The 14,910-nt window shown below is 26.4% G+C and overlaps 1 protein-coding gene across 3 annotated transcripts in view; it reads right to left on the reverse strand.

Annotated features, from left to right (window-relative positions):
• Positions 1-14,910, reverse strand: part of Nipped-A (Transcription-associated protein Nipped-A) — a 103,141-nt gene that overhangs the window by 81,739 nt on the left and 6,492 nt on the right. For all 3 annotated transcript variants that reach the window (XM_043043108.3, XM_043043107.3, XM_087165943.1), the window contains exons 5-12: positions 13,055-13,159; positions 12,728-12,811; positions 10,167-10,370; positions 8,477-8,643; positions 6,805-6,901; positions 4,679-4,817; positions 2,704-2,782; positions 846-1,050 (exon numbers count right to left, since the gene is read on the reverse strand). In XM_043043108.3, coding sequence (XP_042899042.1) covers positions 846-1,050; positions 2,704-2,782; positions 4,679-4,817; positions 6,805-6,901; positions 8,477-8,643; positions 10,167-10,370; positions 12,728-12,811; positions 13,055-13,159 — 1,080 coding nt within the window. The remainder of the gene's footprint in view (positions 1-845; positions 1,051-2,703; positions 2,783-4,678; positions 4,818-6,804; positions 6,902-8,476; positions 8,644-10,166; positions 10,371-12,727; positions 12,812-13,054; positions 13,160-14,910) is intronic.

The raw sequence follows: 14,910 nt of genomic DNA on the forward strand, positions 1-14,910 counted from the left end.
GCTCATGGTTATTGGACATCATATTTTATAGACATGTGGGGAGAGGAGTAATCGACCATGCCAACCTTCATCTATGAAAAGGTACCCCGACATAGAGTCGAGTTAACATGTCTTATATACTAGTGAATTGTAGTTGTAATTTTGTAGTGGTAGATACGCTACAGTACTCCCCCACCAGAATTATAGCTATGATAGAATTCGATGAATGAATACCACTAGTTGAATCATTGCTGTTTTTGTGTGGTTGAGCCGAGAGAGCTGTATTAAGATCACCATACTTTTTGAGTGCTGAATGTGAGAGGTGTATTAACTTCACGGTCGTAGTCGCTCCTCTGTTGCCGTTAGCAGTCGAGTAATCACAAGTATGAAAGCCGACGTTGTGTGTGATCGAGACGAGACTGAGTAGCAACAGTGCGAGGAGGTGGATAATGTCGCAGTCACAAGTAGCAAGTCAACTGTTCAATGTGGATCATCCATCGAAGTGGGCGTTACTGCCTAGGTAGGCGTGTTCACATCACGTCCGAAGGTCACCAATGTGGGGAAAGGAGTAATCGACCATGCCAACCTTCATCTATGAAAAGGTACCCCGACATAGAGTCGAGTTAACATGTCTTATATACTAGTGAATTGTAGTTGTAATTTTGTAGTGGTAGATACGCTACAGACATAAGAAGTGTAACAAAATAAATTTAACTTCACAAGCAACTCTCATGATTTTATTAAAATGCAACTATTACTCATAGAATAAAAAATCTTCACAATTTAAACGCGTTATTGCCTTGCATTACAATAAACTTAATTAGTAGCCAAAACTTTTTATTTTAATAAGAAAAAAAAGAACTTACATTGCCATTTTCTCGATCAGATCTTATTCTAATGCATTCAACTAAATTCAGAATAAGCTTACAAGACATTGTTTGAATTGTAGTTACTAAAGATTCATCATGAACATTTTTTGAGAACACATTTACAGCCTTAGCCAGATCCTTCAACTGTAAATGTTGTCTCACATGATGCACAAGATCAGCTAAAGTACTATAAGCAAGAGGCCTAAAAATATACAAGATTCTTACATTAAAATAAGTAATACCACAGTCAGTAAAAGCAATTAAAGAGCTGTGAAACATAATACAATTAACAAAAAAGAATTAATTTAGAATATATTTTCCAAGCCTCATAATGAACCAAAGAAAAAATCAGAACAATTTTCAAAAAAAAAAAAAAAAAAAAATCCTGATATTTTTTGGAACAGTATATATGGTTAAACTAATTTTAAAAAAGACAAATGACAAAGTAAAAAGGTATATTTTGTTCTACTAAAACAAAGCTCACTAAATATTATGAAATGTTGGTTGTTAAAAGTAAAGTTAGAGTAGAATCAATTTGTGCATACACGAAGTTACTATGAGCCGAGATACTAAATGCATTATTTTACAAAAAGAAAAGAAAAAAACTTTCAGTACAATACAAAAATTGTCATTCTATGAACCTTTTCTCGTTCCTAGCAGTTTATTATTATTTTAAACAAAATGAGATAATTCAAAGAGCAACTGAAATCTAAGTGCTACTATTAGCCCACAGACTACACAAAAAAAGATCTTTAATATAAGTAGTTGATGGACGGTCTTTGAGTTGGAACTATTAAATTTTGAAATTTTTACAAACATTATCAATTTATATTAAAATTTTAAAAACTATTTTGAAAACCAAAATCTTTTTATTCTACAAATCAAATCTTTTACAGTTCATGCTTGTAGAAAATGGGATGATCAGAAAATACACAAAAATTGGAAATATTAGATATTGCAGATATGTTTAGCATCTCTGTATATTATGATTTATCCATTTCAAACAACAATCAAGTAGATAAAATAAACTGATTATACCTTAATTTTATCTAAATTTTTAACAAAACACCAATATGTTAGAATTAGAAAGTTAGGAACCTATATTAAAATTAATTATCCCTCTCTTGCTGTTGAATTTCTGACTATATTACATAATCTAATAGATGTTTGGTCCCAAGAAAAATTAAATTTATTGATTTATATATTTCTCGAATTTATTTATGTGACACGTTTGCTTAAAAGGCCTTCTGGCCAAATTTGAAATTATCATAATTACCATTTTAACCACAAACCTAATCACAGCCAAAAAACTTGGCCCTTTTTAATGCTTCGTAACAGCCTTGGTAAAAGTTTTACAGAATTTTGTAGTTGTAAGGATAATCAGTGATTGAGCTGGTGCCCCCTTTTCCAAATTTTTGCAAAATCAGGACTTTCAGTTATGACATATAACTTGCCATCTACACTTACAAGATTTTTGGATGGACACAAGAATCAAACACACAGCCCCCAGCTTTCAGAAATATCAACAACAAAAAAAGAAGATATTTATTCGTTAATGAAAAACATAAATTTAATATAAGGCATAATTTTTTTAAGAGATTCAATTTTTGTGGAACAGAAATGTTGATAAGTAATCCTAAAAATTTCTTAGGCTTACATAAAGGTAAAAAAAGTGAACATATTGCATTAACATAATATTTGTTACTAGTTTCGCAATTAAAATCATAAAAATTGGTTTTAAGATTCGAGAACTTTTCAATTTCAATACAATTTTCTTATTTTACTCTTCCGAATAGTTAGAGAATGGAATGGTGTAAAGAATGCAATTTAATGGCACAAGAATCAAAACTATCACCTTAATGACTCATAAGCTGTCCATCCAGTTCCAATTAAAATATTTTCATCAAAAAGCTCTTCAAGGGATGACACAAATTCTGAAAGTAGAAAACTGTAACTACACTTGAAAGAAGGGTTAAAAGAAATTAAAAATATTTTTTTGTAATTTCTCCCCCCCCCCCCCTTTTAAAATATAGATACTGTACTTGACATGACAGAAACAAACCTGTTAATTGATATATGATTTAAAAAGTGATTGATAAAATAATTAGAGGAAGTGAGTTTAGATTTTTTTGGAAAGAGCATACAGCCCTTTTTATTTGCCTCTCAAAAAACTTATAAAATATTTTAGTTTGAATTCAAGTTTTTATCAAAATAAGCAGAAGTTTTATATAGATTTCTATAACAATAAACCAAATATTTAAAAAAAATTTTCAGATAACATATGGGAATTTGTTAAATTAAGGTTAGCAACCTTTCTCAAAAACTCTAAGAAGTAACTGTAACAACAGTATATTTTCAACAATAAAACAGGATGATAAACAAGACTCAATATTCTAAGATAAACATCATTTGTCATCGCAAACTCTTTTAGAGAATGATTTTCTTTAAAACAATATTAATTTGGGTTGAAATTATGTTTAAAGTGAAACCTAAGAATTGGAGAAATCTGTGAGTTTGGTAAGCTAAGCTCCAAGGAAATGAGATGCTCTAAATAGCAACTAGCAGTTCATGCAGACACCTAATTTTCAAGTAAAATACATGTATTTAGATTTTAAAAAAATCTTGAATAGCTCTTCTGGAATGGTTTGTTTCTAAACACTAGTGATTTTCAAAGCACCTTTGAGCATTAATCTGTTTTTGAATTGTAAGCTAAAAATAATAAAATCATTATAAAACCAGTTTTCCCCATGTTATTCACTAGAAAAGTGGGTAGCAAAGAAATTTCAGTAGATTTAGCCCAGATGCTCAACCCTTGGAGGGCTAATAACATTCTTGAAACTAAAAACGTTTAAAAACTAATTAAATATTAAAGCTATTATAAATCAATGTTAAAAATGCGTTCAGCCCCCCCCTTCTTTTGGTAAACATAGTTGATCTATAGCTACTAATAATTAAATGTTTGAATTCCAACTTCCACAAACCAAAATAAACTAGAAGCAAAAAGAAAAAACAAATAAGTTTTAAATTTTTTATTAATTATTAGAGGCACTTTTTTTTACAATATATATTTAATCAAGTATTCTTTACAGGATATTTAAGGCTTATTAACCGGAGTCTGCAAGAAAATGAATTTTTATTTTCTGTTGTAATTAGACATGCAAGATTTTTCTTGGGGGAATTAAATTCACATTGAATAAATATGTGAAGAAATAGTTATTAATGTTGAAAAATTTGTAAGACTTTTACATTATTGAATTTATGTAATATCGTAAGAGCTATACAAGGACATTTTTTCAAATGAAACATTTTTCATATTATATTTTTTAATTTAAACATTAATAGCAATTATGCCATTGAGTAAAACCTTTTTTTAGTTGTTTTTTAGTAGTTAGCAAATAATATTTAGTAACATAGAATAATATAACATTTAATAATATATAATAACAGTTTATTTTTAAAATAATAGTATTTAAATTATAAATTATTTTAGACTGAGAAAGACTGTTTTAAAATATAATTTTGCTATTCCTTTTTCAAAAACTTCTACAAATTTCCTTTACTTGTAGTCATTAATTTTTAGATATAAATATAATTAGTGAGATATGCACAATTTTCAGTTCCGAAAATGGTGCAAAAATTAAAGAATTTCTTTAAAACTGAGGAGAACTAGTAGATACAGAGAACATTTCAAACAGAAATATTTTTCAAATGGTATCTAAAGTAAAATTTTTTTAAAAGAATGAGTCATTTATTTAAAAATAAAGGAAAAAAACATGTTTCAAAATAAAGGAAAAAACAAGACATATTTAAGTAATAAAAAAAGCAGTTACTATCTCTTAGCTCTGTGGCTAAAATATGACGAGCTGCTATAAGCAATTCTTTGCGCAAGTGGGCCACTTCTTGAGGACATAGACACAACAATCCTATCATTCCTTTAGCAAGCTGTGAGGAATGTTCATTCACAACATTCTACAAAAAAAAATCCAATTAAAATCACAGCTGGGTTAAATTATTATCATAATTTGAATGATAATTATATTTGCAATTAATATTACTCAGATAAACATAAATATAGTGCATGCTGCCTATTAAAATCACATCCATTTTCAGAACATTTGATTTTAAAAGGCAGCAGATTTTAAAAACCAAAATGCAGTAAATTAAATTGATTAAAATCTAAATTGATTGCTACACTTATGCTTTATATTTACAAAATCTACATTTGACATTAACAAGAGCTACATTTTTAACTTACAAAAGGTTTTGAAATATAATATTTGATTAGAAAAATTTCAAATTAAAGATTCACCATAGTTTGAAAGCTTATAAGAGTTTTGAAAACATTAAATAACCTTTTCCTTTCTGTAAAGTTCATTTTAAGAAATAAAGAGTTTTTCTGAAATCCATTGAAGTTAGATTTAGCTTATTGAATGATTGAGAATCCTTGACACTGAATGACAGGCATTTTACAGTTTTCCTTAGTACATAAACAACTTTCATTCCTTTACACTCCCTTTTTCTCATTTTTTTTAAACTCTTGCCCTTCAATTTCAACACGAAATGTTATCAACACCAGTAACTTTGCGCATAGAGAGCAGACAAAAATTAATTATTTATATGTAATCAAAACTTGAGAATATGGAAAATTTTAATCATTCAGACAAGAAATATCAATGTTTTTCATTGTTTTAAACATAAGCTCTACAAAAATTTGTGTTTACAAAATGGTAATAATAATTTTATTAAAAGGTTTTCACATGATATAAAATTATTGATATTGATATAAAATTATTATTACACAATTGATATAAAATTATTTTGTTCTAGCATACTTAATTGTGAAAAGCAGCTAATTTAATGAGCTAATTTAATAATTTAAGAGCAGTGATTTTATAATTGGGGGTCCCTCTATTAATGATACAGTTAAATCACAGTGGTAAAAAATAAAATATAATGTTCAGAAATTTTTTTAATATTCACAACATAATAAAGTGAATTTAATAGTCAGAAACAATGAAGGTAATCAGAATATTTCTAAAAATCATTTCTATTTCACATTATCTCTATTTAATGTCTAAAGAGCAAATAGTTCAGCATCAATTTAATTTGTTACAACAGGGCTATTTAATTTGTTACGCCAAAAATTTGATTCCTAATGCATTGTGCATAATTTTTTTTCTATGTTTTATTATAGAATCTAAAAAATTCTACCTGGCAATTAATATGTTAAATGCAAAATTTATTGAAAAAATGAGCCAGGAAAATTAATTTATCAACTAACATTAGTAAGTACTCAATGTATAAATAGCTCATTAATTTGCTTGAAAGTAAATTGTTGACAGCAAATTATACATTCTGAAATCATTAACGTAAAGCATTCTCACAACAGCCTGTTGTAGGTCAGGATGATCATAAAAGTCAAGACTCTAAAATCCCTAACCAATGGCATGATTTTGTCAATAGGGTCAGTGCTAAGCACAGGTTGCTTAAACTTCCTAAAAAAGCTCATACTTAGTGCCGCAATTAAGAATCAATCCTCAGCCCAGCACATTGATAGCTTGGTGCCTTTAACCTCTGAGTCGATCCTGAAATCATTTTTGTGAGTATTAAAGTGTCTTATCATGTTGAGGTCGACATCAGTCATCTGTGACTGACACTGATCCTTTTGTTTTGGCTATGTCAGTCACCGGTAAGTAGCAATGTTAAATAATATAAAACCAAAACATTAATATTATTTTAAGTAATTACAGATAATTTATTCAAAATTTGCTGAATTTTTATTTATTACACATCTCATTTTTTTTTTAAATTTAAAATTTGTTAATAGTGCGCTCAACAATGTTATACAACATTATAGTACTAAGCAGCAAAGGGATTTCCTTAAAAATATGGGATAAAAAATATTTATTAAAGAAATTAATAATTATTCTTAATATATTAGTCATTAACTACTCACTTGATATATCCTAACAATGTAAGCCAGGAAGGACAATGTTTTTATCTGTGCAGCCATGAAGTCAACATAAACTTCTTTGTTGAAAGATGGATTGCTCCTAAAATAAAACAAAACAAACAAAATAATTAAAAAAATTTCTGTCAACATTCAACTTTTTTCCCCCCAAGAACAAATTAAATCCATAAAATTTAATGTATAACTTTGTCCTACAGAGTCATTGAACATAAAAACTCGTTCACAGAATACAATTGAATACATAAATAACAATACTGAAGAGTTTTACAGCATCTCTCACTTGATCATTTGGCATAAAATATAAAATAAGTAAAAAAGAAAGATATTGAGGTACATCGTTATTGATATGTATGCATGCAGGTATATTCTGCATGCAAATAGTTCATTTAAAAAATTTCTCTCTATATTTTCTGCAATATTTTGGCTGTAAGCATTATTAAAATAAAATTAAAATGTCAAGTGAGTGAAGGATAAAAACAACAATCAAAATCAATAAAATAGATTTTACAGTGAAAATCATGCAAGTTCACCACTTGTAATGTACCAATTCGATGGCCTAGTTTGACAAGTGGTCAGTACATTAAGAGGTGATGCTTCTGTGATGTTTAATTATAGTCTTGGTATACCTAGTGCGCTGATCAATCTAACAGGCTACAAGGTACTTTAAAATATGTTTCACTTAAGAAAGTTTTATTTTTAAGAAGTGTAACGTAACAAAGTAATAAAATATGTGATATCATAAATATTCCATAGACTAACTATTTCTTGAGTTAAATATAGGATATTGTTTAAGAAACTTTTAAGGCAAGCTTTTTCAAAGGGAAAAAAAAAAGGCATTCCAGCTTCAATCAAGAATAAGAATAATAACAGAGGCCAATAAAATAAATCTGATTTCATTTGGATACAACATTTGTTTTGATTAAAAAAGATTAACAAGCTTTTATTTTTAAAAAAGATTAAAAAATATCAAATTTTTTGTGATATTGACAAATATTTCTCAGACATCATATTCTCTATTTCGTAATTAAATAATGATCTTGTAGCAAGATATTCAAAAAAAAATTATATTCTAAATTTAGATGATTTGATCCAAACAGAATAAGAATTAGAAAATTATATATTCACATTGAGATGTATTTTATCAAAGAGAATACTTTATTGTTATCTTATATAGGACATGTTGTGAATTAATTTAAACTTTATTGGACGTATGAGTTTCCTACAAAATTACAAAATTATTTTTCATGACTTCTGAAATTAATCAAACTTATATATTTTAGTGATATTTCACACATCTAAATTTAAATTAGTTTTTATTTAGATACAGGAAAATTTTAATAAAATAAATACTTTATAGCAAATATCAGAATCAATGCCAGATAAATCAAAAGCTATGTAAATATTAGCAATGATCATTATCAACTGAAAACTGTATCCAATTTCTGGAATTTTAAGCATGTGCAACATTTTTAATATTTCCAGAGATTTCTTAGTTATCTTATATAGATAAATTATCATCTAAGAGTAATTTGGCAAACAAAGAGACAATTATTAAAACATTTATCACTTCATAGACTATTTCAACATTGAAACATAGTCCCTAATATTAAACTTTCTATTATCAAAAAATATGTAAGTAATATTAAAATTAAGTTACCTCTGTTGAGCTGAAGGTTGTAACGTAATAGTTGTCATTATCAGTGGTATAAATTCTTCGACATCTTTATGAACACTCATTTTATATAGCTGATACATCAAGACAACAATTATAGGTAGCTCTGCCAGTGCCTTTAAGGACATAGTAGCTTTTGGGATTAAATTGACCTGTAAAAGAAATCAAATACATAAACAATATGCTAGAAAGTATAGAAGAAAGTGGAGAACCATGTTATTTAATTTAGCTAAAAGAACTACCAGTTTAACTTTATTGATACAATAAATTGTTATGCCTTCATTATGTATTATAAGCAACAAAGTATGACATTTATAATAGAATGGGTGAGTCCAGGGACAGAGAGCTTTTAGAGCTTGCTCCAAGTCCCTTTAATTTCTGAAAAGTAAACAATCATTTGACAGTTGACTTTTTGAATGATCCAGTTCATATTTTTCACCTGACATCATTATTCTTCATTTAATAATTCTTTTAACAATATTTTAAATAATTCTACCAAGAAAAATAAACAAAAAAAGGTCAAAATTTTAAAAAAAAGTAAAATACAATTTATGATTTTTGGAAACCTAAGGAACATTCTCACTGAGTCTGGCTTGATCCTTCTATTTAAAATGCATCAATCAAATTTTCAATTTCTAAGTTTCATATGAATTTTTATTTTTTTGAAAAGGATAAAATAAAAAACTGTATGTAGATCGTTGAAAATACTCACATTAAAAATTAAAGTTTATTTTCAAAATATTTTAATTCAATACAAAAATGTTTGTTAATAATAAAAATGTAATAACCCCAATCTTTGTCTCAAGATTAAAACAAATAAATAAAAATTCTGTTTTTGAATTGTATTGCTAGAATACCTAAGAGCAAGTTCCAAAATCTCCAAGGCAGAGAACTAACCCAGTGTAAAAGGACACAGGTAATGCTGTAAGTTAAATAAATATACCACTAATACAGTGTCTTTTCAATAACTTAACAAGGTTATTTTTCAATTTTTGTAAGTCATTCAAATTGAAACATAATAAAAACTTAGTTTGAAAGTTAAATTTCCAAATTCTAAATTTAACTTCTTTTTTTTCCTTTCTAGCTTGAATACATATACACATTGAAAGTATGCACACATGATTATTTTTTTTTAAGAGATGTTAAAGTAAATACCACTAAAAATTTACCTGCAGTTCGAATTAATTAAGCAAGAAAAAAGATTCTAGGCATGTTTTAGAATTAAATTAGAAAAAAAAATGTTCCTCACATAAAATTTTTTAAATGAAGTTACTTAATAACCTTTTTAATTTTACTTGAATATCATTGATTTTTGAAATTTAATAGCATTAAGAATAATAATGAAAACAATTATAAAATGCAATTGAAGTCTTCAAAATTAAAATATGAATGAGCTTTAAGAAAGTTTAGAAAGAAAAACAGACCTTTTTATGGGCTCCTAAAACCATATTACCAAGGCTACGCCAGTTAGTTTAAATTTTATAATGGTTTAGCCAATTAACTATTTTTATTGCTTACCCAGGGAAATGAAAGAGAAAAAATACAATAATCTAATCTACATGCATTTAAAAAAGCTTTTAAACACAAGACTTGAAATGCTCATATTATATGATCTAATAATTATTTTAATAACTAAAAAAACTGATTCACAGACCCTAAAATTATTTTTACTCACCATCTGAGTAGTTGAATCCGGGCCTCTTTTTTCACTTTTCTCAATTTGAATCGGTGTTATGGTAAATGTTTCTTTCAATAAAGGTTCCAACGTAGCTGCCGATAAATCTTTTACTTTTGGAGTAGGCCGTGGTTCAAATATAAGATGCAAGTAATTAGGCAGTTCTTTGTAAATATTCTTCACATAAAGCAGAAACATCTGTATCTAAAAATAATTGGAAAATCACAAAAGCTTAGTTATTTTTTACAATTTAGAATATATTTTCTTCTTTGAATCGGTATGTAGCATGATAATGTAACAACCGATTTCATGATGCTGTTAAGAATCATGCTAATAACAATCATACTATTGACTTTTCAAATATTTTGCCTTTTTTAAGATAACCATAATTAAAATGATGTTATATGATGTGATAATTATATGATATGGTAAATACATCATATAATTATTATAATTTCATACGTAATAAGCACAATAAAGGTGGAGCTTATTTACATATCACAAAAATGTATTCAGATTGAACAATGCAGAGTATTAAATATTTACACACGATATTTTTTCTTCTTCAATAGAGAGTTTGTCAAAAATCAATTCTGATTAAATAAATTACACACAATACAAAAGAAAGAGTCCACAGTCAATCATTTTTAATTAAAATTTTAAAAGAAAAAAAAACACATAAATTTTTCGTAGAATTTCAACAAGAAATTAAAAAGAATATAGTTTTTTTAAAAAAAATACAGCAGAAAGTTTCATTGATTTAAAATATTTACAAGTGATTAAATTTATGATGATATCTACTTTATTTTAATACATAGTAGATTTAAATTTGTTGAACCCTATTTTTAAGTGACACAACCATAGCATAATTAATATTTTACAAGTTTTCTTTTGCTTTGAAGTCACATGTTGATTATACTATTTGTCATGATTTTTTTTTATTTGTTGTAAGTTGAAGAGGTGTTAGTAATAGCTACATTTTTTTAATACATCATTATTTTCACATCACTGCATGCAACCTTTAGATTTCCCACTCACTTAAGTTTTATTTTAATATACTTGATGTTTTGGTATATTGTGGTTTAACCGGCCGTGCAGGCCAAGAGTACCAAAACAAACAATATAAAATGAGTGAATAAAAGAAGTATTTAAACCATGGAAGTAAAAAAATAGGTTTTAATTACATTAAATAGATCTACTTAGAGCAAATTATCAATGAATAGAGAGAATTTCTATATTTCTCCATAATTCTTTTTTTATTTATTTATATATTTTTCTCTATTTTATAAATCATGAAAATTTTAAAAGTTTCGTTCACACTGGACTTTAAAATAATCAAAAAAGTGTAAATAATTCAAACTATTAATAAAATCTTCCTGCTGTGTTGTGGCGGAATCATTGATATTTCACATCCCCTAATATTTTGAGTTAGTCACACTAAAATTAAAAACAGCCCACAATATGTATATATTTTTTTTCATTATGACTTCCATTTAAATTTAGTGCAAAAATAGCATTTTATAATATTTAAAAAATTAATTTATGATTAAGACTCGTTATAATTCAAAAAATATATATTTAACGATCATAGCAATTTGGATTGGAAAAACAATGCTCATCAGTATTCCTCAGAATTTTTTCATTAAATAAAAGCAAAAAATATAGAATTCTTTTAAGCAATGTCTATTAAAAACCTTGAGAAATTAAAACAGGAAAATAGAGATAAAATGAGTTAACTCCTTGTGGCCATTGACATTTATATCGCAAATTATAAGCTTATAAACTTTATTTATAAATTGATTCATCGCAGAACTATTATCTTCCTCTCTTTTCTCTATTCTTTCCTTCTTTTATTCCCTCACTTTATCAAGAATTATTTATAGAAGCATTTGTCATTGTAATGAAAGCCTATAATAATAAGTTTTCAAACTTTTAAGTGCAAACTAACTAATTAATCAAACAAGTGAAAAATCTAAAAAAGAAATCTCTTATAAGATACATTAATAAAAAAATAGTAGCCAGAGTACTATTTTATAGCAAATTATATAAATGTAGCAAATTATAAGCTTATAAACTTTATTTATAAATTGATTCATCGCAGAACTATTATCTTCCTCTCTTTTCTCTATTCTTTCCTTCTTTTATTCCCTCACTTTATCAAGAATTATTTATAGAAGCATTTGTCATTGTAATGAAAGCCTATAATAATAAGTTTTCAAACTTTTAAGTGCAAACTAACTAATTAATCAAACAAGTGAAAAATCTAAAAAAGAAATCTCTTATAAGATACATTAATAAAAAAATAGTAGCCAGAGTAATGTAAAATGATAAATAACTAGTCGTATTATGCTAATAAATGACATCTGTTCAAGTCAATATTCTTTTCCCCATGCAAATTAAGTTAATAAACCTAAAGAAACACACTCCACTCAATGTAATGCAAAAATTTACAAAAGTTGATTAATAAAATAGTTTTCAATGAATCTGTACACGTGTGAAATATATTAATACAAAAGCAGATTCATTGAAAATGATAAGTTATATAAATAACACACTCTTACTTCCACACTGCATGGTGGCCTGAAGGTCTTATGAAATTCTATGATTATTCTTAAAACTACTAATATGTTTTCCTCATTTTCCACCTAAAATATAAATATTTGAATAAAAATAAAACATCATAAAAATCAGTATAGCAGAAGTCATAAAATTCTAACATTAAACATATAGCAAACAAATATCTGCATAATTTCTCTTTAAGTTTTTATAAAAGCAACAAAATTCTAAGTTTATAAATAGCAACATTTTATTAGCTAATCTGTTCAGATGTAAACATCACTCTAATGTAGCAAGGTAATTTCTGAAAAAATAAAAAAATTGTTACTTACTTCCAATAATTTGAACATTAAAGACAAGATTGGTTTGCTATGAGGTAGCAAATGATTATTCGTAGGTAGCCTGTGAATTATTTCTAAAATTGTCTTACGAAGTTGCTGAAAAAAATAATACAATTCAGTGGAAATATTTTTTAAGGAAATCATAATAAAAAAAACAAATTCAAATATATAAATAAATGATAATTTTAATTTTTTTTCTTCCAAAACCATGGCAAGAATCACATTAGTTACTAGAGTTGAGCAACAAAACATTCATTCTTAACCATTGTGATAACAATATTTGACTTATATTGAGTAAATTTGAATGGCTATATGATAAATTTAAACAATGTTAAATGTCAAAAACACAATTATCAATTACAGTTCCTGAACATCAAAAAATTGCACTTTTTATTGAAAATGATAAATATAGAATGCGATAATATCAGGAGCATTATTGACAATGATAATTATAGATTATAATATTATGCTGAATTTTATATTTCGTTTGGTTAACAAAAACTTGGCCAAGTCAATAGTTAAATTTGAAAAATATTGTAATACACTTTGAAATATGTATATTTCATGACAATTTATCATACTATTAAAATTCTAATTAGGTCCGATTAGTTACATTTCAAAAAAAATATCAATAAAATATTAGACAACAGACAGATTTTCATGCTTAAAATATTATATAACAAGAAGTAGAGTTCTCAAATTTAATTTTGAAATTATACCATGAAAATATGGATTATCCTACTTCTTAGTAAATTTAAAAACATTTAATAAATCTCTAAAACTTGAATAGACAAAAAACTGCAATATATTTAAATTAAAAAAAAAGCTTACATACATTATTATTAAATAAAATACAAGCATTGCCCAAGCTAAAGACATTAAGCAGGCTTTGTAGGGAGCCAAAGAAAAAAAATCAGGACAGCAATTAATAAATAATAAATAAATAATAAAAAAACAGGACAAAATCAGAACAGATTTGGAACAGTGGAGCATTTTTTGGAAGAGTTAATTAAAAAATACAATTTACTCTACTTAATAGTAACAAAACAAAATTTCACAGCAAAAAAATTACTTGTTCGTAGCAAAAAGTTTAAACAGTTTCAAGAATAATTTTATCCATTCAGAACAACACATAATAGTTCCAAATTAAAACATAGAAAAATATGATGGGACTGTTGCATTAAAAAAATGAACAGTATCAATTCATTAATATTTTACTCATACCAATATATAACTCAAATGTGTAATTGAGTTGAAGATTTCGTTAATCTAATTAGAGTAGGATTTCAATTATCTCAAAACTAAAATGCAATGAATATGTTGCTTAACATTTATGTACAACATTAATTTTAGTGAGCAATCCCGCAATTCATCATTTAAAAGTTTTATGACTGCTTGTTGACTGAAATCATATGAAAGAAAACAATCAATATTGTGAAGCTGGGAAATCTTACAAGATTTTTTACTGCATTTGGTGAAAATAATAAGTAAGCATATCACCCTTGAAATCAACATCGTAAAAATTTGATATAGCAAAATTGCTTCATCAATCAAAATTGCAATACAATCTTCCTTTCCATTGAATGACTTAATTCCTAAAGAGGTTGAAAGAATGAATCCTTTGGGTAAAGCTCTAAATATCTAAACCATGTAAAATCATCAATAGACTATCAAATATTGCTATTGGAACTATCAAATATTGCAATTTTGTCAAGCTTTTAAAAAAATAAAAAAAGAAGAAAAAAAAAAAGATATTGGATGAAAATTTTCAATTTATAAAATCTACTTTTTCAAAAATCTGCATTTTTATTCCTGGAAAATCGAATATTCTAAACACACAAAATTCA

The sequence above is a fragment of the Parasteatoda tepidariorum genome, chromosome 6 (assembly GCF_982258835.1).
Source record: "Parasteatoda tepidariorum strain Cologne lab strain chromosome 6, Ptep-v5.0, whole genome shotgun sequence".
Classification (NCBI taxonomy): Eukaryota; Metazoa; Arthropoda; class Arachnida; order Araneae; family Theridiidae; genus Parasteatoda; species Parasteatoda tepidariorum.